Below are 25,824 nucleotides of genomic sequence, written 5' to 3'. Positions count from 1 at the left end.
TATATATATATATATATATATATATATATATATATATATATATATATGAATTTTTTTTTTTTTACCCACTACCCAACATGTGGCTTGAACTTACAACCTAAAGATCAAGAGTCACATGGTCTACTGACTGAGCCAGCCAGATGCCCCTAGTTAAAGATATTTTAGACTAATTCCTTGATGCCTCTACATTCATGGCTTATAATACATCCAATTGAGTTTACAGATTTATTTTAAAACAGCCTCAGACCAACATTGTGGATACAGGGCAGAATAAAATCTATAGAATGCAAACAATATTTGATTCTCATCATTAATTTCTTCTTAATACTATGTTAGTAGGGGTTATTCTTACTTTTTTTTTAATTCTATTTATTTATTTGAGAGACAGAGAGCACAAGCAAGGGAAAGAGGCAGAGGGAGAGGGAGAAGCAGGCTCCCTGCCAAGCAGGGAGCCCAACGTGGGACTCAATCCTAGAACCCTGAGATCGTGACCTGAGCTGAAGGCAGCATCTTAACTGACTGAGCCACCCAGGTGCTCCCCTCCTTTTTTTTTGAGCGGGGGAGGGTTACTCTTGTTTTAAGATTAATGGCCTAAATTAATTTGCTAGGGCTGCTATAACACTGGGTGGTTTAAACAAGAGAAATTTATTTCCTCACAGTTCTGGAGACATAGACGTGTGAGGTCAAGGTGTTGTAGGGTTCAGTTTATTCTGAGGTCTCCCTCCTTGGTTTGCAGACAGCCCCTTTTCTCTGTGCTCTCACAAGCTATTTCCTCTTTGCCCTTCCATTGCTGGTGTCTCTCTACATGTCCAAATGTCCTCTCCTTATGAGGACACTGGTCAGATTGAATTAGGACCCACCCCAATGGCTGCATTTTAACTTACCACTCTAAAGGTTCTACCTCCAAATATAGTCACATTCGGAGGTACTGAGGGTTAGGGCTTTAGCATATAAATTTGGGGGCGAACACAATTCACCCCATAACTTGGCCCAAGTACCTTGGACTATGAGCATTTTCCAGTTGTTAATCCTTCCTACCCTACCAAAAAAAAAAAATCTCTGAATTCTCTCTTAAAATGTGTAGAAACACAAAAGAAGAATCATGAAAAAAATCAGTTGCACCTACATTCTTTATGGTCAAAATCTATGAATATCAGTTCCAGATATTCCAGAATATCCAGAGACTCACTGTCTCTTACGCATTTAAATTGATAGGTTTGGGGCACCTGGGTGGCTCAGTTGGTTAAGCGACTGCCTTCGGCTCAGGTCATGATCCTGGAGTCCTGGGATCGAGTCCCGCATCGGGCTCCCTGCTTGGCAGGGAGTCTGCTTCTCCCTCTGACCCTCCTCCCTCTCATGCTCTCCGTCTCTCATTCTCTCTGTCTCAAATAAATAAATAAAGTCTTTAAAAAATAATAATAAATAAATAAAAATAAATAAATTGATAGGTTTGTTTGTATGTTATTTGTTTTAGGAAAGTCATGGTGTGGTAACTTCAAAGTTACATGTAAGTTAAACAGACTACCAACCATATGACTCAGCAATTCTATCCCTAGGTATAGACCCAAGAGAACACCCAAATGAAACCATATGTCTACACAAAAACTTGCACAGGAATGTTCATAGAAGCATTATTCATAACAAAAAGTGAAGACAATCCAAATATACATCAAAAGGGGATAGATAAAATGTGGTATATCCATACTATAGAATATTATTCAGCAATATAAAGAAATGAAGTACTGATACATGTTTCAACAAGGATGAGCTTTGAAAACATTATATTAAGGAAAAGAAGCTAGTCACAAAAACCATATACTGTATGATTCCATTTATATGACATGTCCAGACTAGGCAAATGTATAGAGATGGAAAGTAGATTAAGTGTTTGCTCAGAGCTGAGGGAGAAAGGTTTGAGAGGAATGGGGATTGACTGCTAATGGGTATAAGGTTTCCTTTAGGAGTAATGAAAATGTTCTAAATTAAATTGTGGTGTGAGTTGGACAACCCTGTGAATATACTAAAATACAATGAATTGTACACTTTCAATGGTAAATTGTATGGAAAGTGAATCGTATCTCAATAAAGGAAATTTTTTAATAAAAATTCTCCATGGTTTAGCCTTTTTTGAAATTTATTTTGTGTTTTTATGGAGTATCAAGGTAATCTGCCTGAATAGCATTCATTTACAGCCAAAATGAAAGGAAAAAAGTCACATATTTATTAACTTGGAAATATCAGGGAAACAATTTACCTTGTGTTCATTTTTAATGCCACCTGTGACCTCTATTACTAAAGTCAATCTACTTCTGTAACCTCTCTTTCTTGTACAGATAAAACATCAATTTAGTTTGGATTTAAAGCAAACAGGATCATTATGTTTGTAGAGTGTTCCATAGCTTTGCTATTCTAGCAATCTGTGACCTATAAATAATGCAAGACCTTTTCCTTCTCTAAATGACTTTCTTGCAGCATGAGTCTTGATACATGAAAGAAAGAAAAGAAAGAAGAAAGAAGAAAGAAAGAAAGAAAGAAAGAAAGAAAGAAAGAAAGAAAGAAAGAAAGAAAGAAAGAAAAAGAAAGAAAAAAAAAAAGAAAAAGAAAAAACTCACCCCACAGTCATGGAATTCAATCTATTTCTAGTTCCCCAATTAAATTATGAATCACATCTGTCCACTCTTTTGTAGTTGCATCAAAAGCCAATTTTTAAATATTTCACCATTTTATTTTAATCAAAGCAGAATCAAATCACAGCCAATATGAAAAGTTTTTGTGTTTTGCTTCAGAAGTAAGGAAAGCAAAAAAAAAAAAAAAATAGATCGGTTTCTCTGTGACCCCTGACCTTTGAACCACAACCTCCTTGCCACTAAAGCGTTCAGCACCTCATTTAATCTCTCCTCTCTACACTGGTATAGTGCTGAGAAAAGGAAACAGAAAACATAATCTGGGGACTTCATCAATTTTTCATGAATTTTCATTTAGGCCAGAACCCCCTCTTACCCTGGTCGATAGATCAAGCTGCTGTCATATATTTACCACCTGGGGCTACAGCTGCTTTCTCTAGGGGCTGCCACTGACTCACGCTGTATCACAGGCAGCCACGAAATGTGGAAGGACCCCTATGCTCCTTCTGCTCCGAACACAGGGGAGAACTGGTGTTCAAACTGAAATCCTATCTGCCCCAGTTACTCCTCTGCTCTCTTGGTGGTCTCATCAGAAAACGGCATATTAACTTCTCTGGTGCCAGATGCTTTGCTGGGGACCCTGCAATTCTGTTTTCTAAATATGTAAAAATTGCTTTCACCTAAAGACCTTTCTTGAGTTCAAGTGATTTGAAAAGTACTTTCTGACTATTTTTCTTTTCAAAGCACGAGGGAAAAAGCAAATATGAGATAAGTGATTCAACACTCCATATCAATGGTTGCTCTTGAATATTTTTTCCCTCCACTATATTATTCTGTTACATAAAACTGAAGTTTGTATTAAAGGAAAAAAAAAAAGAGACCATGTACAGTATGATAAAAAACAGGCTGACTTCTTTCTCAGCAACCTGTCAAGACAGACGGTTATCAACACAATTGTACATTTCATCCGACAGCAAAAACCAAGATTTTTGAAATTAAAAATGAAAACCAAGGTGAAGCAAGGAGAGTCCAAACATGCGCATATTTTTTTATCAATAATCGTATTTCACAATAAGAGTCGTAACAAGTTTGTTTGCTACTTAACCATATACTCTTAATTACCTAGATACCAGAGATCAGTAATTCCCAACTGATTCTGACCCCCCAGGGGATATTTGGCAGTGTCCAGAGATATTTTTAGTTGTCACAGCTGCAGTTGGGGGGTCTTTTTGGCAGCTCCTGGGCAAAGGCCAGAGATGCAGCTAAACATCCTACAATGCAGAGCACAGCCCCACAAAAAAGAGAGATCCAATCCCAAATGGCCACAGTGCAAAGACCTGGATAGCTTGTTCTAGTTTGCTCACACTCCATTCAGGGCTAAATTCTTAGGAGAACGGCAGCATTTGCCACTCCAATTCCACCACTTACTCCTTCTTCAGCTGCCACGCTCTCTTTCCATTCCCAGAGTCCACAGAGTACCTCTTATTTAACCATCATGTGGCCTTTGCACTGCAAAACACTTTTTCTTTCTTAAAACTGTTTCCTTGTTCTTCATGTCACTTCACTCCCCACAGGCCATCACTCTGATACCTCCTCAGAGCCTCCTCAACCAGTACTTCTTTCCTTTGCCCACCCTTAAATATTGGGGTTCCAAGACACAGGAGTGATCTCAGCCCTTATTAACCACTCCTGGCACACAGCCTGCCTGGGCAGTCATCTCTACTTTATCTACTCCCACCACTCTATCCTCCATGTGGTAAAGACCAGTTCCCTTTTCAACGGAACATGAGATATTTTTACCTTGAGGTCTCACTGGCATGTTAAATAATACAGTCAAAGCTGACTTCACGTCCTGTTCCTACTGCAGTTATTTCTCCTACACCTGCCATCCCCACGGATGTAGCACTATATACATAGTCACTCGGTGAAAAACAAACAAAACAAAACAAAACAAAACAATCAAACACCGGGAATCATCCATTATCCCCTAAGTCCCTAAACTGACCATAAAGTGATATGATTTATAATTTCTAAATCTGATTCAAACTATTTCCTTCTTTCAAATCTTCACTGCTAGTTTCAGTTCAAAATCGAATATATATGCCTTTCATTTGACAGCTTCTTAACTCCTCTCTACTTCAGTCATCATCCCCTTAACCCGGTCTTCAATGTTCTTTCAAAGACTCCTTTTACGTAACAAAAAAATCTACTTTTCCAACTTATGCTGCCCACCTACCTTATATCAAGCTACCTACGGTTCTCCAAATACACAGCGCCGTTAGACTTCCATTCTTTCCTTTACTGGATGAAACAGTGACATGTCATGATTGAGCATTTATGCTGAATGTTCTAAATTATGAAAGCCAAACATTGATCTAATCTATAGCTACTCTTCTATCATTTTATAAAAAATATATATATATATATACTTTGGTGACAAATAATACTGAAAAAGCACAATGCTTTGACCCAAATTTCCATATTAATACATTTTATGAAACACATAAGGAGAGAGAGATGACTGATGATCTAATGTGAAAGAGATGAGTAGCATATAAATGGGTATTATTTGATCTTGTATTGCCTTAAATGGCATGAACTGTTGACACGGCATTAGAAGAAAGAATTTTATTCACTAGCTAAATCCAATTTAGAAGCTTTCTTGTTTTCTTCTCTAGGTCAAAAGTATTTTTAGCATTTCTCAAAGCTCATTGATTTCAAAATAAAAAGTGCTACTGTCACATTACACAAGAAAAAATCATGGTTTAAACTTTTCCTCCTAAAACAGCTTTGAATCATTATTAATGATGCAATTAGGAAAGAGAGCAATCTTCAGATTAAATAAAAATATAAGATGCATGTGTGTGCTGGGAAGAATTTTTAAATAGCTAAGGTTCAGGGGAAAAAAAAAATGTTTATAGCTGCCCAACAATAAAATGACTGACCAATTAGGTAAACTTTAATATTAAGAAGAAAAGGGAGCTGAGAATTAAAAATACATATTTGCTGCTGAGTAGATAAAATAAAAAAGTTTCGATTAAAAATTTTTAATTGTTATTTATGTGATCAGCCAAATTTCATTTAGAGTGTTTTCCCGAATATGGCACATTTCCGTAAAACTAAAAATTAGAAGAATCAGGATCTGGTTTTCAAATCCCCATTAATTTACTGCCTGACTCTTCATCACTTAACCATCATGGGTTTCATTTTATCTATAAAATGGGAGAATAATGCCTGTTATATTTACTATAAGGGGACTTGGTGGTGGGGGGGGAATCAATGGAATTTGACATTGAAATATTTCAATATGTTTGAATTCCAGGAATAAGATATTTCAAAATAAAAATAGAAGAGCTAGGAATATTTATTCTTGAGGTTTTGTGTGCATATTTCAAATCTCACTAAACTGCATTTAATTTGACTGCTTTTTTGAACTAAGATATAAAAATGAAATTACCTGGTGCCTGTGTACAAAATTGCCTTGCTAGCTAAGGTTCTAATTTTAGTATATGTGCCGCTGAAACGAGCACGCTAGCTAAGATTCTAATGCTCCTATCTCAAAGTACTTCACAAAACAAATTTGGGTTTTAGGATTCTTCTAGTCTTTTCCTACTGGATTTACACACTTCAAGCATTAGTAGGTTTTAAATTTCCTGCTACAAACTATAAATCAAAAGACCAGGTACTTGAGAACAAAAGCTTTCATTGAGGTAGCTGAAGAAGAAATAGTATGACTCTGTTTACTAAAAGATGGTTTCATAAATTGCTGAGAATCGCAATACACATGTACACAAGTTTTATAATGCAGTGCGATACCATGTAGCCTGTGAGTACAAGGACCAAGTTTAATTACAGACATGAGACCACGAGCTATTATTTAGCACTCCCCTTCCAGCTATATAAAAAAGACTTATGCATCTTGAAGTAACTCAGTCTTCTTACCTATGAAGACCTGGTACAACCAGAAAACTGAAAAGTACAAATTTTTTATGCCCAATTGTTGCCATCTTATTAATGATCAATTCCACATAAAATTTTTCCACAGAATAAATAATATCAAAAGTTTATGGTGCTGTTTAAATTATGACACCAGATCCTTATCTATAAACCAAAAAAAGTCTGTCATATATTTTAATTTGTTTTGGAAAACGATGCATGAAGTTATGAAGTCAATGTTCAAATAGATGCAAAACACTGATATCTTGATTTACTAGTGCTATTTGGGCTGTCTGATGAATAAATAAATGTGTTTTTTTAAATGCCAAAGGCAGGGCAAGCCCTTAACTGTTGCTGATTACCAAGACTGAGCAAGGCCCTTTCATGTATGAACATTTTGTGCCCACAAAAATCAGATCTCTTCTTTGATGAGTTTTACTGATAGAAAAAAATAAATAAATATAGTTGCTGTTATTGCTCCTATATTCTCCCCCACAGGCCTATGGTAATGATTCCTGAATTCAGACTGGAAGTAAAAGAGCTAATATAACCTAAGGAGTATATTCTTTTTAAAGTTGTTTGATAAAAATTAGATTTAGAAATATATATATAATATAATATATACAACAGTTATAAATAAATAGATAACAGAAATAGGTAGAATATTGAATTTATGCCCCATATTTGATGCCATGTTACATGTCAACTTTTCATTTTAACATAGCTGACTTTAATATTTGACTATATCTCTCATCAATAATTTGAATTTTAAATATGACCAGCACCATTGCCACTTTGCTTTAATGTAAAAACATAATTTCCACCTTGCTTCAAGAAAAGTAAATTTATTGCAACACCATGGCTTGACATTATTTTGACCAGCTTTCTTTGGAGAAGGCAAAGTAAATTATGCATGGCATGTTGATTGTTTTCTTCTTTAGGTATAAAGTACCCATGGGGACAAATCAAAGCTTACTAAAAATAAATCAAAGTAAAAATGTGTGCTATTTACAAAATTCATTATGTTTACTTACATGCCACTTCCAGAGATGCATTTCGACTCACTGCTTCACCGAGATAGTTCCTTGCAACACAGACGTAGCTTCCTTCATCAGGTTTGCTTCTGCGCCCATGTACAATGCGCAAGAAAAATAAGGATCCGCTGGGCAGAAGCATCCTGTGAGACCGGGGATCATCCTTGTCAGTCTCCACCCGCTCACCATCCTTGTACCACTCAATGGTGGGCGTTGGCCGGCCCTCTGCCTTACAGTTCAAAGTGGTGGGCTCTCCCTTAGAGACAATGACATCTGAAGGGTGCTCCACAATCCGTGGGGGGAAGTCTTCCTGGCGAAGACGAGATCCTACAAAACAGGACAGAATGAAGACAAGCGTTAACATTTTCTTACCTATAGTTTTTGTTTCTCTTCGGTTCACATTGGTGAAATTAAACTCTTCAATTATTCAAAATGCACTTACTACTATTTTATTTATGTTTTATACTTTTGTTCTTGATGCATCTCCTAAGTCATCCCAACTCCTTTGTGGAATGTGATAATATAGCAAAAAATTAATAGGCTAATTCTAATGAGTTAGGTTTAAATGTTCCATGAATCGTGGCAAGGAAAAGTAAAAGAGTATGAGATTTTCTTTTGGGTACTAAGATGAACAAGATTAATCTCCTGCCCTCGAAGTGATTATTATCTACTGGGGGACAAAGCCAAGTGGGCAAGTACCCAGAATACACAATGCGTTCTATCATGCTGGCATTGTGTCATCAGACTTCACATAAAAAGAGACGCTCAAACTAGGTACAAATATTAACTCAATTTAACAGATGAGGAAGCAGGTTAGGAAATGACATCAAGTGCCCAGAAATGTAGAGGCAATAAGCAGTTGAGGCAGGATTTGAACCCAGGGACATCTGACTGAAGAATTCAAGTATAAATCATTATGTTAAAATAAAATAAATAAATGTTGCCACGGAGGTTCAAGAAATGCATTATAGGAAGAAAGTGGGGAAAAAATGTTAACTCTAACTAGAGTATAATGAGGCCTCCCCTGAGAAGGCATCATTTAATTGAGAGGTAAAGAATGAAACTATGTAGGGGCGCCTGGGTGGCTCAGATGGTTAAGCGTCTGCCTTTGGTTCAGGTCATGATCCCAGGAGCAGGAAGCCCGCTTCTCCCTCTCCCACTGCTTCTCCCCCTGCTCATGTTCTCTCTCTCTCTCTGTATCTCTGTGTCTCGAATGAATAAATAAAAAATAAGTAAGTAAAAAATAAAAAGAATAAAACTATGTAAATAGAGGGAAAAAGACATTCAAATTGAAGAAACAACCTGAGATCATGAGCGTACATGCATAATACGTTTCATAATCGGGGAGGAAGTTGATATGACAGGTGGAGGTGAAAGGTCTTGTCTTGGGAACCCAGACAAACAGTCTTTAAATACCACGCTAAGAATTGCGATCTTCATTCTATATGGCTAACAGATTTTGAGAGGGCAGTGATATGACTATCTGTGTATTAGAAAGGTATTTTTGGTGTACAGTATAAAAGGTAAAGAACCATGGAGGCAAAAGGACAGTTGAGAGTTATTAATTGTTCCAGAGAACAATAAAAAGAACCTGACTTTGAGAAATGATGCTGAAGGTAGAAAAAAAAAAGAGAGAGAAAGATACAAGGCATAGCATAAAATAACACTTGACAGAATTTGGTGTATCACCATATAGTAAGGAAGAGTGACCGATGACTTCCATGTGAGTGCAATGAAAGGGGGGCTATTAAAGGGCAGAAAAAATAGGAAGAGAAGGACCTGTTGGTATTTTAAGATGAAAAGTTTACATAATGTGTCGTTTTGAACATTTTTAGTTTATAGGGTGTCACAGGCCATTATTTGTGAAAGGGTCTTAGCAGCTCCTGCACATAAATCTAAAGGAGATGATGAGAGAAATAACCATGTCTGAGGACATAATGATAGTCTAGATACAAGCTTTAACATTTTCTATCCAATCATCTAATAGAACCACATTTCAGCTCAGTAAATAGAAGTAATATTTACTCCTCAATGTTATTTCACTTTATTTTCACTATTAATTAAAAATGCGTATTTTAATTTAATAAACGGTATTTAATTTGGTAGTGAATGAACCTTTTCTTTTCTGAGGAAGATTAATTTTAAAGGTTGTTGAATATCAACCTTTTTTTTAATTTAATTTTTTTTTTAAGATAATTTGTTATCTCATCACATTCAAGAAGGAACTTACACTGCAAGTGTTGGGTACCTAAAGCCAAAGAGTAATTTACAGTACTCAGGTTGGAATTTTTTTTAAAAGTCCTGAAGAAACCCAAAGCATTTAAATATGAACAGGTAACCACATTGTGCATCAAAATAATAAAGAAGGTATACATTGAAAGTACTGGGTCCCTAAAGCAAATGAGGACTTTAAAGAATATAAACAGTAAGATTTATTTTTTAAAGAAATGAACAAAAAAGATCTCAAAGTATTTAAAAGTGAATGGCTAATCACAGTTTGCAAATCAGTAACATATTCCCAAATATAATGGTCTGGACTCAGAGCCATAGAATCTGATCCTAAAATGGAACAAGAGTTTAATCCCATTTTTCATGTAACAGGCATATAGGCTATAATCACCTTGTTTAGATGTCTTTCTTGTTCTTCTCTAATTTCCCACATGCACTTATCTACAGCTCCTCTATGTCAAAGTTGCTCTATTATTAAAACTAAGCAAGTCAATCATCCATGTTATTGGAGTGCTATTTACTTTATCAAATAGTTCCCCACCTTCTTAGGCAGTTGGCCCGGAGAAGGCCTGCAGAGGACCTGAAATACACTAATATTTATTAAATAAATATAAAATAATTGGCTTATAAAAGGAAAAAAGGCAAAATATCTAAACTGCTTAGCAGTAAGATCTGGAATCCAGCATGTCCAGAATTTTACATATTTAAACACTACAACATAATGTAAACTTTTTCTAGTGTTGTCTCATTTGGATATTCTTCTAATCATTTTATTCTCACTGTTATAAAAACTTCAAAAGGACATCCACAGTCTAAATGTAAAAGGTGAAACTATCAATTAGAAGAAATCATAGGAGCAAATTTTCATGACCTTGAGTTAAGCACAACTTTCTTGGGCACCAAAGCACATGCCACAAATGAAACAATAGATAAATTAGATTCATTGGATTTAAATATTTGTGCTTGAAAAAAAATCAAAAGAATGAAAAGACAACCCACAGAATCAGAAAAAAAAATTGCAAGTTATAGATCTGATAGGGGTCTTATATCTAGAATATATAAAGAACTCTTATAGCTCAATAAAAATACAAATAACAAATTTTAAAATGAGCAAAGGATTTAAATAAACATTTACGCAAAAAAGCCAGACAAATGGCAAGTACGCACATGAAAAGAGTCTTGACATTATTAGTTACTAGGGAAATGCAAATCAAAATCTCAGTGAGATACATTTCACAGAAGAATGACAATACTCAAAAAAGGTAAAATAACAAGTATTTTTGGGGGGGATGTGGAAAATTTAAGAGCCTCATACATTGCTGGTGGGAATGTAAAATGGTGCAGGTGCAACCACTTTGGAAAATATTCTGGATTTTCTTGACATGTTTTGGAATTAACATATAACCCAGTAATTCAACAGCTAGGTATATATACTCAAGAAAAAGTAAACCTTATAGCCACACAAAAACTTGTACCTGAATGTAATGTAATGTTCATGACAGCATTATTCATAATAACCAAAAAAAGGGAAAGAACTCAAATGACCATCAACTGATGAACAGATGAATACATGTCATATATCCACATAATGGAATATTACTCGGCAGTAAGAAAAAAAATGAAGTCCTTATACATACTATGGCATGGATGAACCTTGAAAACATTATACTAAGTGGAAGAAGTTAATCACAAAGGGCTGCGTATTGTATACCATTTATATGAAATGTCCAGAAGAGAGAATGTAGGTTTACCATTACCTAGGGTGGGCTATAGGAATCAGATGTGAAGGGGTCTAGGGTATCTTTAGCAGGTGATGAAAATATTCTAAAATTGATTATGGTGATGGTTGCTCAACTCCGTGAAAATAATAAAAACTATTATATTGCACACAATAAATGGGTGAATTGTGTAGCACATGAATTATATCTCACTAAAGTCATGGGTAAGGCATTGTGAACAAATTTAATATAAGCAGTAAGAATTCGTATTCACTCATACCAACAGCTAGGTTATTTTCTTCATTTATAACTCTTGGTTTTAAATATAATCATCAGGTCAGCAATAGCCAATAGGGCATTAAACAAACCTGAAATGTCTCACTATGTAGATATATAAACAGAGATAGACATGGAGATATACAGAGATCCATCTAAATTTTAAGATGTTATTAAAAGTGAGGGGGTTAATTCTAAACTCCCTTAAATTCAGACATTATACAATATAGCAGTGACCTTAAGATGGATAGGCTTTGAGTAGGTTATGAATTCTTTAAAACTGTATAACAATGGGTATTCTTGTATGGGCAGAACAGGAGAAACGTGAGGGGAAGCATAGCTTTCATCACATTTGTGAAGAAGTCTGGGTCTTTAAAATTAGGAAAGACCACTAAACTAGTAGGTATTCTACATTATTGGGTCAAGCAACCCCATTATTTCATTAAAACAAAACAAAACAAAAAAAAGACAGCTGAGTAGTCAGCTAAACTCATTGGTAATTCAAAACTGAACGGTAGAGGGGGCTGTACATTACATGAAGTACCCTGAAACTGTTTAACCAAGACCTTTGATACCCAAAGGCATCCTGGAACTACAGGACCCCCAGCCCAACTCCAGACCTAGCCAATCAAAATCTGCATTTTAACAAGACCACCCCCGCCCCCCCCCCCGCCCCGAGGGATGCCTATACACATAAAGTTTGAGAAGCAGCGCTCTAATCAATTTTTGTATGGCCCTCAGCTAAGAATGTTTTTACATTTTTAGTGTTGTTAGAAGACAGAGGAGGAGGTCTAAATGCTGGAAATATCTGCTGATACTTTACAGAAAAAGTTTGCCAATCCTGCTTTAGAGTACCTGTTTGTCACTTTCCACTAATAACTCTAGCTTTTTCAGTTATATTTCTTTTATATAGGATCATAAAACTGTTAACTCCAGATTTCAGATGGAAAAAAACAAACAAACAAAACTTTGACTGCAGTGTTAACATTGCTCATGTAATTATTCAGGATCCTTATATGAACAGATAGTATAAGCAAAACATAAGATATATCTGTGACTCTAACATTATTTGTGGCTGATGGCAAGTTTAGACATCTTTGTATATCTCAAATTAATTGGGCAACCATGTAGTCAAGTTTTAATTGAAAGCATTTTATCCAATTGTTCTTATCTATTATAAAAAAAGAAAACAATGGAACTTAGTCATGGGGTCTTAAAGATGAACATCCATGGGGCGCCTGGGTGGCTCAGTCGTTAAGCGTCTGCCTTCAGCTCAGGTCATGATCCCAGGGTCCTGGGATCGAGCCCCGCATCGGGCTCCCTGCTCAGCGGGAAGCCTGCTTCTCCTTCTCCCAGTCCCCCTGCTTGTGTTCCTGCTCTCACTGTGTCTCTCTCTGTCAAATAAATAAATAAAATCTTAAAAAAAAAAAAAAAAAAGATGAACATCCAAATTTTGATTGTTACTAACCAAGAAAGTAAGCTATAAGATAGTGAAGTGATCTGTTCATAATTAAATACCTAAAAGAAGCAGAGTTAGAACTTAGGACCTTTAATCTGAAATATGCAGGCTTCTTAAAAACTGGATGTAAGAGTAAGTAATGCACATTACAACTACCCTAATTCCAAAACCTTCTTCTAAGGATGACTGCAATAAAATGAATCAGATGGATGCCTCTAGTCATAATATAACATCTTCTTTGTTTTTCAAAGTGTGAGTCTCAGCCTACCTGCATCAGGATTACCTGGAATATTTCCTTAAAATGCAATTCTTGGTCCCCACAATGAACAGGAAGCATCAGAAGTTACAAGTGGAAGGGGTCTAAGATGCTCAGTTTTGGCATGCTTACCAGGAGAAGGTCATGCCCTCAGACTTGGGCTAGACCTAGTCTAGAAGGTCATGCACTTAGACCTGGCTAGATGTAAGCATTCCACAGAAACATCAAATTAGTCAGTTACATGCAGAAGCATGTTTGAATAAGGTTCTAAGCACCCAAATTTACATAATGGATTATTTCTGCTTCTCAGAGACACTCAAAGAATGATTTTGAAATGATTTTTGGTAAAATAATAAAAAAACAAACTAAGTTTATTAGCTCTTCATTTTAGAGGGTTGGAGAAGTGTAAAATCATAATCCATAAATATATTTAAATTTAGCTTTACTTAGTCAATAACCACTTATTTTCAGTGAGTGCCACAGTAACTTTTGTTTTCAAAGTGACTTCAATTTCATAATATAATAAAAGAGGATAAAGCATCTAAAAGAACACTTGTTGATTTCATTTCATGTGTTTGAAAGAAAACTGCTCCTGCCTCATTATTCACTTGGAATATAGTATTTCCTTGAACTAAGCCTTACTTTTCACTCATATACTAGTCATATCTAGTCAAGTTAAACAACACACTTAAACTTTTCTGAATTTTTTAAAGGGCAGAAGAAATTCTTGGCAAATATACTCTGTCCAATGAAATTTCTATGTAGTATCTTTTTTTTCCCCTAAAAACCCACACAATGTTATGTCCTAGTTCATAATAACTACGTGTTTTTTTTTTTTTGCTTTTGTTTTTTGTTTTTTGTGGGGTTTTTTTGTGTGTGTGCAAAAACGTGCCTTTATTAAAGCACAGAGATAGCACCCTTGGGCAGAAAGATCTGCACTGTGATTGTGAAGAGCGATTGATTATATACTTCTATACGTTTAAGTTGCAGGGATAGAGATAAAGGAAGTCTCTAAAGAGACTTTCATAAGTTACAAGAAGTCTTACAGGATCCTGGAGGTCTGGCTATTGTCAAGCTAAGGTTGCTTCTGGTCTCTAGCAAAGCATTAATGTTAACATTAAGACAGTTGTGAATATTTTTCCCAAAAAAATCCTAATAAAATTAAGCCAGCAAGATTCTCTATGATTACTCAAATTCTGAATGTGACCAGAGATACCTCCTGAAGTTTTCCCTCCCCTAGAGAGGTACATAGTGCTTCATGAATAAATGAAGGCCTCATGACCCATCACAATAAGGAGGCGGCATTGTGGTAGGAAGAAAGGATATGGGTTATTAACCAGCAAATATTTATACCTTACTTTTACCAGGTACAAATCAGAATACAAATGACTCAATAGTCAGTTTAGATGATGAAAAGAAACCCTACATAGACTATAGGACATGGAGTAAGCATTGTTTATCTTATTTTTTCTCTTCTATAAATGGAAGTTTTTTTCCCTTGAGTTTCCCCCTTAAAACCCTAATCACATTAACAAGAGTTGATTTCTTCTGAGGTCTTTCTTGCATTAATGTTTTTCTACTAGTGTTTTTCAGGCTGATCCCTTTATACTAGATTTAAAAATAACTAAAGTAGTTGCTGCTTTCTATTTTGCCAAAATAAATCCTATCAAAATTTTCTCCATGGAAAGAAATACATCTCAATGCCACCATAAATGCCATCCACACTGATTAGTGAGCTAATATAATTTTTAATGAAATTGATCACTCTATCAAGTCTGTCCTTAAAATTTTTCTATCATTTTTTTTCTTTTTTTTCAAGGAGTGGGAAGGAGCAGAGAGAGAGAGAGAGAGAATGTCAAGCAGGCTCCATGCCCAGCAGAGCCCAATGCAGGGCTCTATCTCAGGACCCTGAGATCATGACCTGAGCCAAAATCAAGAGGCAGATGGCTTAACTGACTGAGCCACCCAGGCGCCCCACAACTTTTCTATCTTTGGATTCTTCAGGATAACCAAATTCCAGTGTACCTCCTTTACTTTTTTCCCCCTAGAAGTTCTATATATGATAGGATGTGGTGAGATATTTGGGAAACACAAAGACTGTTATCCATTAGAACCTCACGAACCTTTCTCAGGAGATGATCTGATTTGGCAATGAATTAAATAGACTTAGAAGATGCTCATTCCTGCTAGAAGCACAACAGTGCCATGTTAAAAATAAGTTTAAATTAGAAACTACATTAAAATGGAGCCCTAGAAGCACTGATTTATTATAAAATTTCTATACGGCTTTTCAATGTCATAAAACTAAAGGGCCAAGTGTGTGAAAGGGAAGGGACAGGTGTACAAGATGTTTCTTGTCAAACTTAACAGGCAGCCTTGATTCTGAAAGTTTCAGTCGTGCAATATGGCATCCGGCAGAATCCCTATTAGCCAGTCTTCTAGTTCTAACAAGGAAGAAGCCTGAGCCACCAAAGACCATCCTGTCCCAAATCCCCCCTTTACAGATGAGAAGAAAAAAAGAAATAGAGAACAAAACAACTGAAATTTTTACCCAAAACTGAGACTAGAAGAACATATTTGTGTTAGCTGTGAGTCCAAGCTCTGTTTTGAGGATGAGTTTTCCTTCCCTATGATCCCTCTTTCTTACTCATTTTTTGGGAAGTTTAAAACAGAAATTTCCAAGCACTAGATTGCAATTTAGTTTTGGTTTGGTTTGCTTAACTTGTTTTTCTCTGCTGTGTCACTGTATGATTAGGTATATGACCTGAAGCAAGTTACCTAAACTTTCTTATAATATTATTTCTTCATCCTAAAATTGAGGTGACTGGAAGAGTAAACTGCTATAAATTCATTGTTTCGGGCACCCCACAGCATGATAATGGCTGTCACATCATAATGGATGTAACTAAAAGAGACGACAACAGGTAGCAGGTTTAAATTTACTAGCACAAAGCAAATTTTTAAAGATACATAATATAGATTAATGCTCATAATTTTCATAAAAGTATAGACTAGAAAGTTTGCCTTGATAGGTCTGTGTCTACTATCAAAAGAAATGGTTATCAAATGCTTTCTTAGAGAACTCTCCAAAAGTTAACAATGATTTAAAAGATTTTGTTTACGGGGTGCCTGGGTGGCTCAGTCGTTAAGCATCTGCCTTCGGCTCAGGTCATGATCCCAGGGTCCTGGGATTGAGCCCCGCATCAGGCTCCCTGCTTGGCGGGAAGCCTGCTTCTCCCTCTCCCACTCCCCCTGCTTGTGTTCCCTCTCTCGCTGTGTCTCTCTCTGTCAAATAACTAAATAAAATCTTTAAAAATAAATAAGATAAAATAAAAGATTTGGTTTACAAATTAGCTCATGGAACCCTTGGAATTTATTCTTACATTTCTAAGAAATTTATTTACATTGCAAATAAATAAATGGTTCCATAAATCATTTTAACCAAAGACCAACTGATAATACATGGATGTTTATCTTAAAAGTAAATAGTTTATCAGTTATTTAAAATGCAACCTTAGCCAAAGATATTTAACATCTCTTTCCTTATTCAGGGTAAGGAGGTTGCTACTTTAGGAAAAAGCAACTAAGGCAGATTTCATAAAACTTTTTCTCCGAATTTCCCAATTGTATTTCAGGCCTTTGTTTAAGTACTCTTAACAGAAATTGCTGAAAATATTAAAATTGGGACACATTTTCCCTCTTTTTATCCTCCACCACCTCATGTTATTTAGTGACTTCGTTATGTAAGTTTTAATTGCTTTTTATTATACATCTTCTGGCTGCCTACCTCCCATGCACTAGGCTGCTGACCTCGCCTGAGCAGGTGGATCTAGACAATAGAGCCAGCGTCCAGAGGAAGGCATGACTGTTTGGGTAAGTTAGAACCAGTAGCTAGCTAGCTGAAAGAAATCGAAGCCACAAGTAGACACATGAGGATCTATATCTAACATTGAAGAGAAATTCTGAAACCACAAATCTGAAAGTTCACGAGCAAAGTTTTTTAGGAGTGATTTCCTCTTGAGAAATAACAAATGAATTCCCTACTTTAGAAGTTCATTTTCCAACAATGCAGTGAGGAGCCGATGCATTCACCTGGACATTCATCCAACACTCTTTCAAATCAATTTGCTACACCTTACCATGGTTGAAGACATTCTTTAAAGAGTGATTTGCCACCAAATCAGAATTTTCATGGGTTATGCAGATTCGCCTTACAATGACAAAAGCAATCTTTAGTCCAGGAAGATATCCTTGAAATTTCGCTTCTTATTGTCATATTGATAACATTTCAATGTGCTTTCAAAACTGCATTTGGCTTTTATAAAAGAGAGATGATGCAATGGGACAATCTCCAAACTCATTAAATTGTTGAACGATGTTTAATTTCCTAAAAACCTCAAAGTGTATTTAGTGGAGACTGTGAACTAGTTTCCAAAAAAAATGGCATTCTTTTTATGTAAACTCCCAATGGAGTGATAACATTTAAGCTTATACTCCTATTTCCTAAGCAATGTATTTTGAAAATTCCATAGCAATGGCCTTAATCTTTGTAACTACAGAATCCAAAGACCCCAGTGTCAGCTTCACAAAACAGCATTCCTAGCAGCACTGATACTTCACACGTGCACTGAGCTTTGTTAAATATTTAGTCTCTGCTAAGTCTGTGTAGAACTCTTGATATATGTTCTTCTAACCTAAATATTTTATTATCAACTTAAATTGAGATTCAGTGACCTAGCCAAAACGACCAACAAACTTCCTTTACTATATACTAAGGACTTTCTTAAAAATAGAGTTGAAAATATGAGTACAATTCAGAAAGTTTCTTAAGAGAATAATTGCTAAAACATTACCCAAAAAATGATGACTGTCACGAGCCAAATGTATTAGCTGCATTATGTCTAAGTAATGCACACAATGACTGATTTGAGCCTTGTTCACTTCCTATCGACATTCAACAACAGTTGACCCTTGAACAAATCGGGGAGGGGGTTGGAGGCTCCAACACTCAGACTGTTTCAACCCCACAGTCAAAATCTACAAATCCATGTATAACTTTTGACTCCCCAAAGCTTCCTGTTCACCAAAAGCCTTACCAATAAAATAAACAGTCAATGAACACATATTTGTATGTTATATGTATTTTATATTGTATTCTTATAAGAAAGTAAGGTAGAGAAAAGAAAAGATTATTAAGAAAATCTTAAGGAAAATACATTTACAATGAGTCTGTCTCTTGCATCAACAGTGTTGGGACAGAACAGACCCTGAGATGCCCTTTTTCCAGCCTCTGACTACACTTCAACCTCTTTTCCAGCCACAACCTTCAGAACCATCTTCTCAACTATCCTTGCCTCCAGGACCAGCCAACACTGTTTTGGGGGGTTTTGTTTTTGTTTTGTTTGTTGGTTGAGCTTAGCTCCTTATTGCTGACCAACCATGAGCTCCCATATTCGTCAGAATTATTCCACTGAGATTACGGCCACAGACAACCCCCAGGTCAACAGGTATCCACAGGCCTCCTACACTTACCTCTGTCTGGGTTTCTGTTTTAACCACAGGTGGCTCAGGAGAACAACTGCCATTTTGGGGAGTTGGCCGAGGGAAGCCCAAGGGTGCCAAGTGTTTCTTGAAGATGCAAAACCAGCCCAGCAGCCCACCATGCCATGGGAGCCACATGGTCCTAAGAAAAAACTGAACCAAGCCCTTCTGGATCTGCATGCCCTGAGTTCTGCCTTGCAGACCCCCAATCTCTGTAACTTCCCGGAGAGTCACTTCCTGGTTGAGGGAGTAAAACTCATCAGGAAGATGGTGACCACCTGACTAACCTCCATAGGCTGGCTGGCAGGCCCCGACACCGGGCTGGGGGTAGCTCTTCCAAAGACTCATTCTCAAGCATGAATAGGAGCCTCCAGAACCCAAGTGGCTCCTGAAGGGTCCCTCAGACATCCCCTTGGTGTCAGAGCCTCTGCCTGAGCCTCTCCCTGCTGCCACTAGGAAGCTTTTTAACCACCCTGCAGCCTTCGCACAAAATGTGGACCACGTGAAAACAATAAAGCTTTTTACAGCCAGGACAAAACAAAATAAAAAACAAAAAAAAAAACATGTGTAAGTGGACCCGTGCAGTTCAAACCCATGTTGTTCAAAGGCCAACTGTAGTTGTACTTAAGAAGTTGGACTAACACATGAATCTCATTGCATTGCTACATTATCATTTTCTAATACAGTTCTGAAGCCATGGATGGGCTTCTGTGGAATGGAAGAGAGGACACCTCAAAAATCGAACACAAAATTTTGTGAGCATGTGTGCATATGCCTTTTTAAGAAATGATAAGGCACATCTTTGGCAGTTAATAGAGATTCTCTTCAACACGAGGACTCTGACTTGAAATTGCTCTTCTCTACAAGCTGGATAGGATTGTGAATGCAGGCAAGTCTCTTATCCTCACCACATCTTGTTTTCCTCATATATAAAATGTAGCAGTGCCATCCTAATAACATGGCTGTGAAGGCTGAAGGAGTTCTTTCCCTGTGCTGAGCACAAAGTAAGTACTCAGTAAATGTTTACTCCATTAATGTTAGTATAAAGTGTAATTACTTTAATAGGATAACCTCTATCACTATACTCAAAGGAATCTGCGGCCCTATAAAAAAAGGACTCCCATCCACAAAATACAGTCTTTTTTATGCAAAAGTATGTCGTTCAAAATATAGCCTCTATCTCTGTACTGTGATTTTCTACGACTGCTTGTTCCTCCCTACCAATTAAACGTCATTCTGAATGATATACCCTACCTACGTTTCCCTGAAGGATCCATGTTTTCAATGATTTGGCACTCAGATTTGCCCCATACTGCATTATGTTCTATAGATGAAAATATGAGGTGCTCAATCAATATCTGATATAAATGCATGAATAACTATATTCCTTTTTTTTTTACTCTGTTAATGGAGCTATAGGTAGCTAGATTTTGATCAAAAAACTCTGTAACAGCTTAAGAATGCTTCCACTGCAGTTCATGACAAATTGGATATGTGGAATTCTAGTACCAGACATTTCTGTCTAGGCATGCTAAAGAAATTATTTGTAGATTCTAGTCCTTGAAATTTAATCAAATATTGGTGCTTAATAATTCTCTGTGTCCCTCTTAAATATTTTCTTGAAATAGATTATATCAATATCGATTACTTTTCTTAATAAAAATCTTAAAACCATTGTGTGATGAATACATGGGAAGTTTCTACTTTGGGGTTGTTTTCCATCATAAGTTTAAAGAGAATAAGAGAATATCAAAACAAATTTTGTGAGGGCACAATAATGTGACTTAACTTAAATGACAAGAGAGTAACAGGAATATTATCAGAATATTGTTTAAAATTAACTTACCAGTCCTTTAAAGGGGTGGTTAAAACCAAATCATTTTCTTCCTTTTAAAGCAAAATATTTCTTCCTTGAAATCTCTAAATTACAATTTTATGAAATTGTGTATCTTTAAAATAAGGCCAAACCTCTTGCAACAAAAGATCCAAGTCAATGATGAGTATGGTGACCCCAAAGATGAAAAGAAAGATTTTTCTCTTGAGTGGTGGAAACAGCCATATTATATTCGGCGTTTTTTGTGTTGTGCAATGGCAGGTTGGAATTCTTTTTCTGAAGCCTATACCCTGGGGAGTAAAGGCAGTTTATAAAGGTAGCTGAATACAACTTGTACTTATCACTTTGTCTCTCACTGTCACACTCAGGGTGAATGGGTTTTCACAGTTGACCAAACTGAATGGAAGCGACAGCATCATATTTCTGCACAGTTATTTGCAGGAGACAACTGAAATTCACTTTTAAAGTGTTTATTCCACTAAAAACACCCTGGACAAAATTTTGATCCAGAAGAGGCTGAAAAAGAGGCCATGTTTAATTTGCTGCGAATAGCTCTTAAGCTTGGAATGAAATATGTTTCTAAATCGTTAGGATACTGTAGAAAAATTTCAGGTCAGCATTTTGTGCCTCACTGTATGTACTGCACTGAATTAAAGAAATCAATATAAACTTAAGGTAATCTCTTTAAAAAAAATTCCAGTTTTATTTAGTAAACCATAATGAATTTGATATGACATCTGTTGTAAGGCTATACAAATGGTTGGTTAAATTTAGACTGAAAATCAGAGTTGCTTTAGTCTCGTAGATAAAGAATATGAGTTACCTTAATTATCAGGATACTTTTCATTTGGGGACCTACTTTGTCTTCATTTTTCTTTATTTGCCATATCTGTTGATGCCTTTAAAAAGTGAGTAATTTAATAAAACTTTAAATTTCCTTTCAAGGGATGTCTTGTTTCAGAGCAAAATGACCACCAGATAACATCATTGCTGCAACAGAAATACTGAGTATAGTTTTCAGTTAAAAGATTTGGTGTGCACAGAGAAAAAAGAGCTTGTTTTTCTACTTAATGGAGGAAAGCAGCAAATGGGAGTGCTATATATGTTTTAAAATGATAATTTTCTGCTTGAATTATGTCTCACTAAAGTAAATCAGAGACTCAATTCCTTTGGTCTCTCAGAAAACATTCGCAGTTTCTAGAAAACTCACGAAAAATGTTATTTCCCACTCAGTTCATTTACTTTTGAAGTCTTATCAGATGAGGGATCAAATGAAACCAATCATCCCCTGGTTTTGCCAGGTTATTACCATGTGGATATGGAATTATCCTCCATCTAGCCACTCTCAAAATGCAATGCTTTCTTTTCATAAAGCAAAAGGAGTGAAACACACAGAATTATTCTGGATTATGCTAACAGAAAAGAAAACACAGACAGGCAGGGGAATAAGAATGTATAGAGTTATAGCAATTATGAAAGACAAGAATAACAATAGCTTAGAAGTGGGTGCTATTTTTTAAATGTAGGAAGTTGCTTTTACCGTCCAGCACTCAATATATCAGACTCTGACAAGTTGGATTTTATAAACAAGCAGAAACTGAAAATCTGAAAGACAATGAAAAGTATGTTAATTGTAAAAGAGTATAATGATGTTTGCTTAATGCTCCATGTAGGGATGGTACTTTCTAAAGAGCCAATAATAACAGTGCTTTTTTTTTTAAGGGATACAAAAACGACTTACTGATGTTTAACAAAATTACACAACATTGTTATTAGTTAGTTTTATTACAAACCTCCATCACAAATGGGAGAAAAAATCTTTGAGTTATATGTAAACTACTGAATTAGAAGTCTGAATTGAGCTTAATAATTTCTGACTCCATTAATGTCTCTATGGTGTGTCACGTTAGACATCTCCTCTTTTCTTCGATGTTCGCCACAGGGACCCCATTTCCACTCACTGTGACAGGTATCATTTCTATGACCACAAGAGTCAAATCTCCAGGTAAGGAAAGCTCTTGACTTGGTTCAGTTGCCCCCATGAATGTTCAATTATAATCTCAAATTCTATAAATCTCAAAAGAAATCCCTCACTTCTCTCCTTGTTCTATACCTCAACCCTCTCGTCTTCCTGACATAAGTCCACTTCCTTCAGGTCCCTAATGATAGAAATTCCACTTGTAAGGATTAACTCTCTAATTTCTTTCACAGTCATTTGGCAAAGATTCCTGTGGATTCTTCCTTCTTTCTCTCACTTTATATCCGCCTCTCTCAGTTCCATCATTGTCTAGACTCGATTTCACACTATCATTATTCCAAAAGCTTCATAGTTTAATCGTTCTAAGTATATGCTATTCCTCTCCCTTGTCACTCTGTAGCCAGAAAAAATATATAAGGATTTTAGAGAGCTAGATGTAACTTTTTTAAACAAACAAAGAAGGAGGATAGCCAAGTAAATCTCAAACTTCCATGTGTGTTCTAAATTCTTCTCATTCCCTTGGCCAGTAGAAATCCATTTATTCAGCCAGCTGAATTACAAATTGCACGTCTTTAACTCCAGCTTTTGCGGCCAGGATTAAGCAAACTGTCCCGTGAGTCTTATGATGAAGCATAAAACTCTGAGCCAGTGTGCCAAGGCTCAGCATTTATTTGGACAGTATTTCCTCATGCTGCCATAATGTCTTTGCAACACTGATTTATAGTCAAAGGTGCCAGAACATCACTTACTATATTAAAAGTTGGCCATGTTTCTCCATTTTCTGAATTCACTGCAAATTTGAAAAAAATACGTCAACTACAGGGGAAAGAGGATTCTACAGGATGCAGAACCCTCCATCTCACTGAGGTAGCTTATACCTGATATAGCTATCTAAACTACCCCATACTGAAATCAAGCCAGAGGGACAGCTGCTTTATATGAATCCAAAAATGATGATGCAGGTATTGATAAAATCTGGCTGATTTTTTTCTATTTGGCTTTTGAGTGCCTTTATTTTTTTAATTTTTTAAAAATTTTCTTTTATTTAAATTCAATTAATTAACATACAGGCTATTATTAGTTTCAGAGGTAGAATTCAGTGATTCGTCAGTTGCATATAACACCCAGTGCTCATTACATCATGTGTCCTCCTTAATGCCCATCACATTTATTTATGTATGTATGTATGTATTTATTAATCAGAGAGAGGAAGAGAATGCGAGACAGCACAAGCACAAGCAGGGGGAGCAGAAGGCAGAAGGAGAAGCAGGCCCCCCCGGAGCAGGGAGCCTGATGCGGGACTTGATCCCAGGACCCTCGGATCATGACCCGAGCTGAAGGCAGACGCTTAATCGATGAGCCACCCCGGTGTCCCTACCCATCACCTTTAAATGTAAAACACAGAAATATTACCTAGTAAATAGGGGTCTCAGATGGGGCGCCTGGGTGGCTCAGTCATTAAGCGTCTGCCTTTGGCTCAGGTCATGATCCCAGGGTCCTGGGATTGAGCCCTGCATCGGGGTCCCTGCTCAGCGGAAGCCTGCTTCTCCCTCTCCCACTTCCCCTGCTTGTGTCCCTGCTCTCGCTGTATCTCTCTCTGTCAAATAAATAAAATCTTTAAAAAAAATAGGGGTCTCAGATTAATTTCTGAACATTTTTGGTGAGATGATTAGCAAAAACAAATAATAAAGAACATGAAACCATGTAGTAGCATGGATGTACTTGACACACATTCACTAGACTCAGTATCTACATGTCTGGTTTATGGGATTTGAACTCAAGTATGCACAAACACTGAAACACAATTCATAGCAAAAATATACCCACTGTCTAAAGTCTTTCGACAATCAAAAACTGAGGAGATTGTATATCTGGTCATTAGTTGACAAGTAAGTGATTCCTTTAATTATCCTCGTTGGGGCTCAACAAGGTATTAAACACCCAATGATCATCACAGAAACAAAGGTATGAATAAGAGCACAATGCCTCTGCCAGGCTCAGTGAGCACCACCTTGATATACTGATGGTTCTTAATGAAGACAAGGCCCCCAATTAGATGACTGACAATTAGGCTGAAAACTGAAGTGTGAAAACAGGAACAAGGGACTGACCCCTGAATACTAAATTATTTTTAGGTGGCGTTTAATCACTCTCACAATAACAAAAGACAAATTTTAGGGATCCCTTTTTACTACAACAAGGAATTCTGCTTTACACTTTACATTTTGCAGGCTTATGTCTTAGCTTGATTATCTACTAGCTTCTAAGTGTTGCTGGAATCTAGCTTGATACACTCTTCCGTTACGATCAGCTTGTATCAATGAGTACACAGAAATATAGGCCATATGCAGTGTTTAAACATAAGACCCTAAGCAGATAGTGCATAGATTCTGGATTCAGACAGACCTCAGGCCCAACCCTGGCTTCTAGAGGGCAGGTTGTTTTTGAAGTAGAAGATACGAGCATCAGATTCTTTAGCCAAAATTAAGAGTGTCTTCAAAAGCTATCCTACTATGGGAGTCTGGGAAGGATGTAGGAGAAGCCCCAGGTCCGCATGGGGGAGGAGGAGGAGCGGCAATTTATAGATGATATAAATATATCATATAAGATATATATATATATATATATAAATATGTGATACATATATAAGTACATGATATATATAAATATATATCATATATCTTATTCCTACATTAAGAACATTGCCGGGCGCCTGGGTGGCTCAGTTGGTTAAGCGACTGCCTTCGGCTCAGGTCATGATCCTGGAGTCCCGGGATCCAGTCCCGCATCGGGCTCCCTGCTTGGCGGGGAGCCTGCTTCTCCCTCTGACCCTCCCCCCCTCATGTGCTCTCTCTCTCTCATTCTCTCTGTCTCAAATAAATAAATAAAATCTTAAAAAAAAATAAAAAACATTGCCTGAAGAACTCATTGCCTAGAGA

The 25,824-nt window shown here is 36.6% G+C and overlaps 1 protein-coding gene across 4 annotated transcripts in view; it reads right to left on the bottom strand.

The window, feature by feature from the left end:
- The window catches only part of ROBO2 (roundabout guidance receptor 2), a 586,782-nt gene that overhangs the window by 512,221 nt on the left and 48,737 nt on the right, over positions 1–25,824 (bottom strand). For all 4 annotated transcript variants that reach the window (XM_035015144.1, XM_035015145.1, XM_035015146.1 and 1 more), the window contains exon 2: positions 7,595–7,921. In XM_035015144.1, the coding sequence (XP_034871035.1) occupies positions 7,595–7,921 (327 nt within the window). The remainder of the gene's footprint in view (positions 1–7,594; positions 7,922–25,824) is intronic.

Source organism: Mirounga leonina, unplaced genomic scaffold (genome assembly GCF_011800145.1).
Source record: "Mirounga leonina isolate KUSES-001 unplaced genomic scaffold, KU_Mleo_1.0 Mir_169, whole genome shotgun sequence".
In the NCBI taxonomy this organism is placed as follows: domain Eukaryota; kingdom Metazoa; phylum Chordata; class Mammalia; order Carnivora; family Phocidae; genus Mirounga; species Mirounga leonina.
This window is presented reverse-complemented; position numbering and strand designations above follow the sequence as displayed.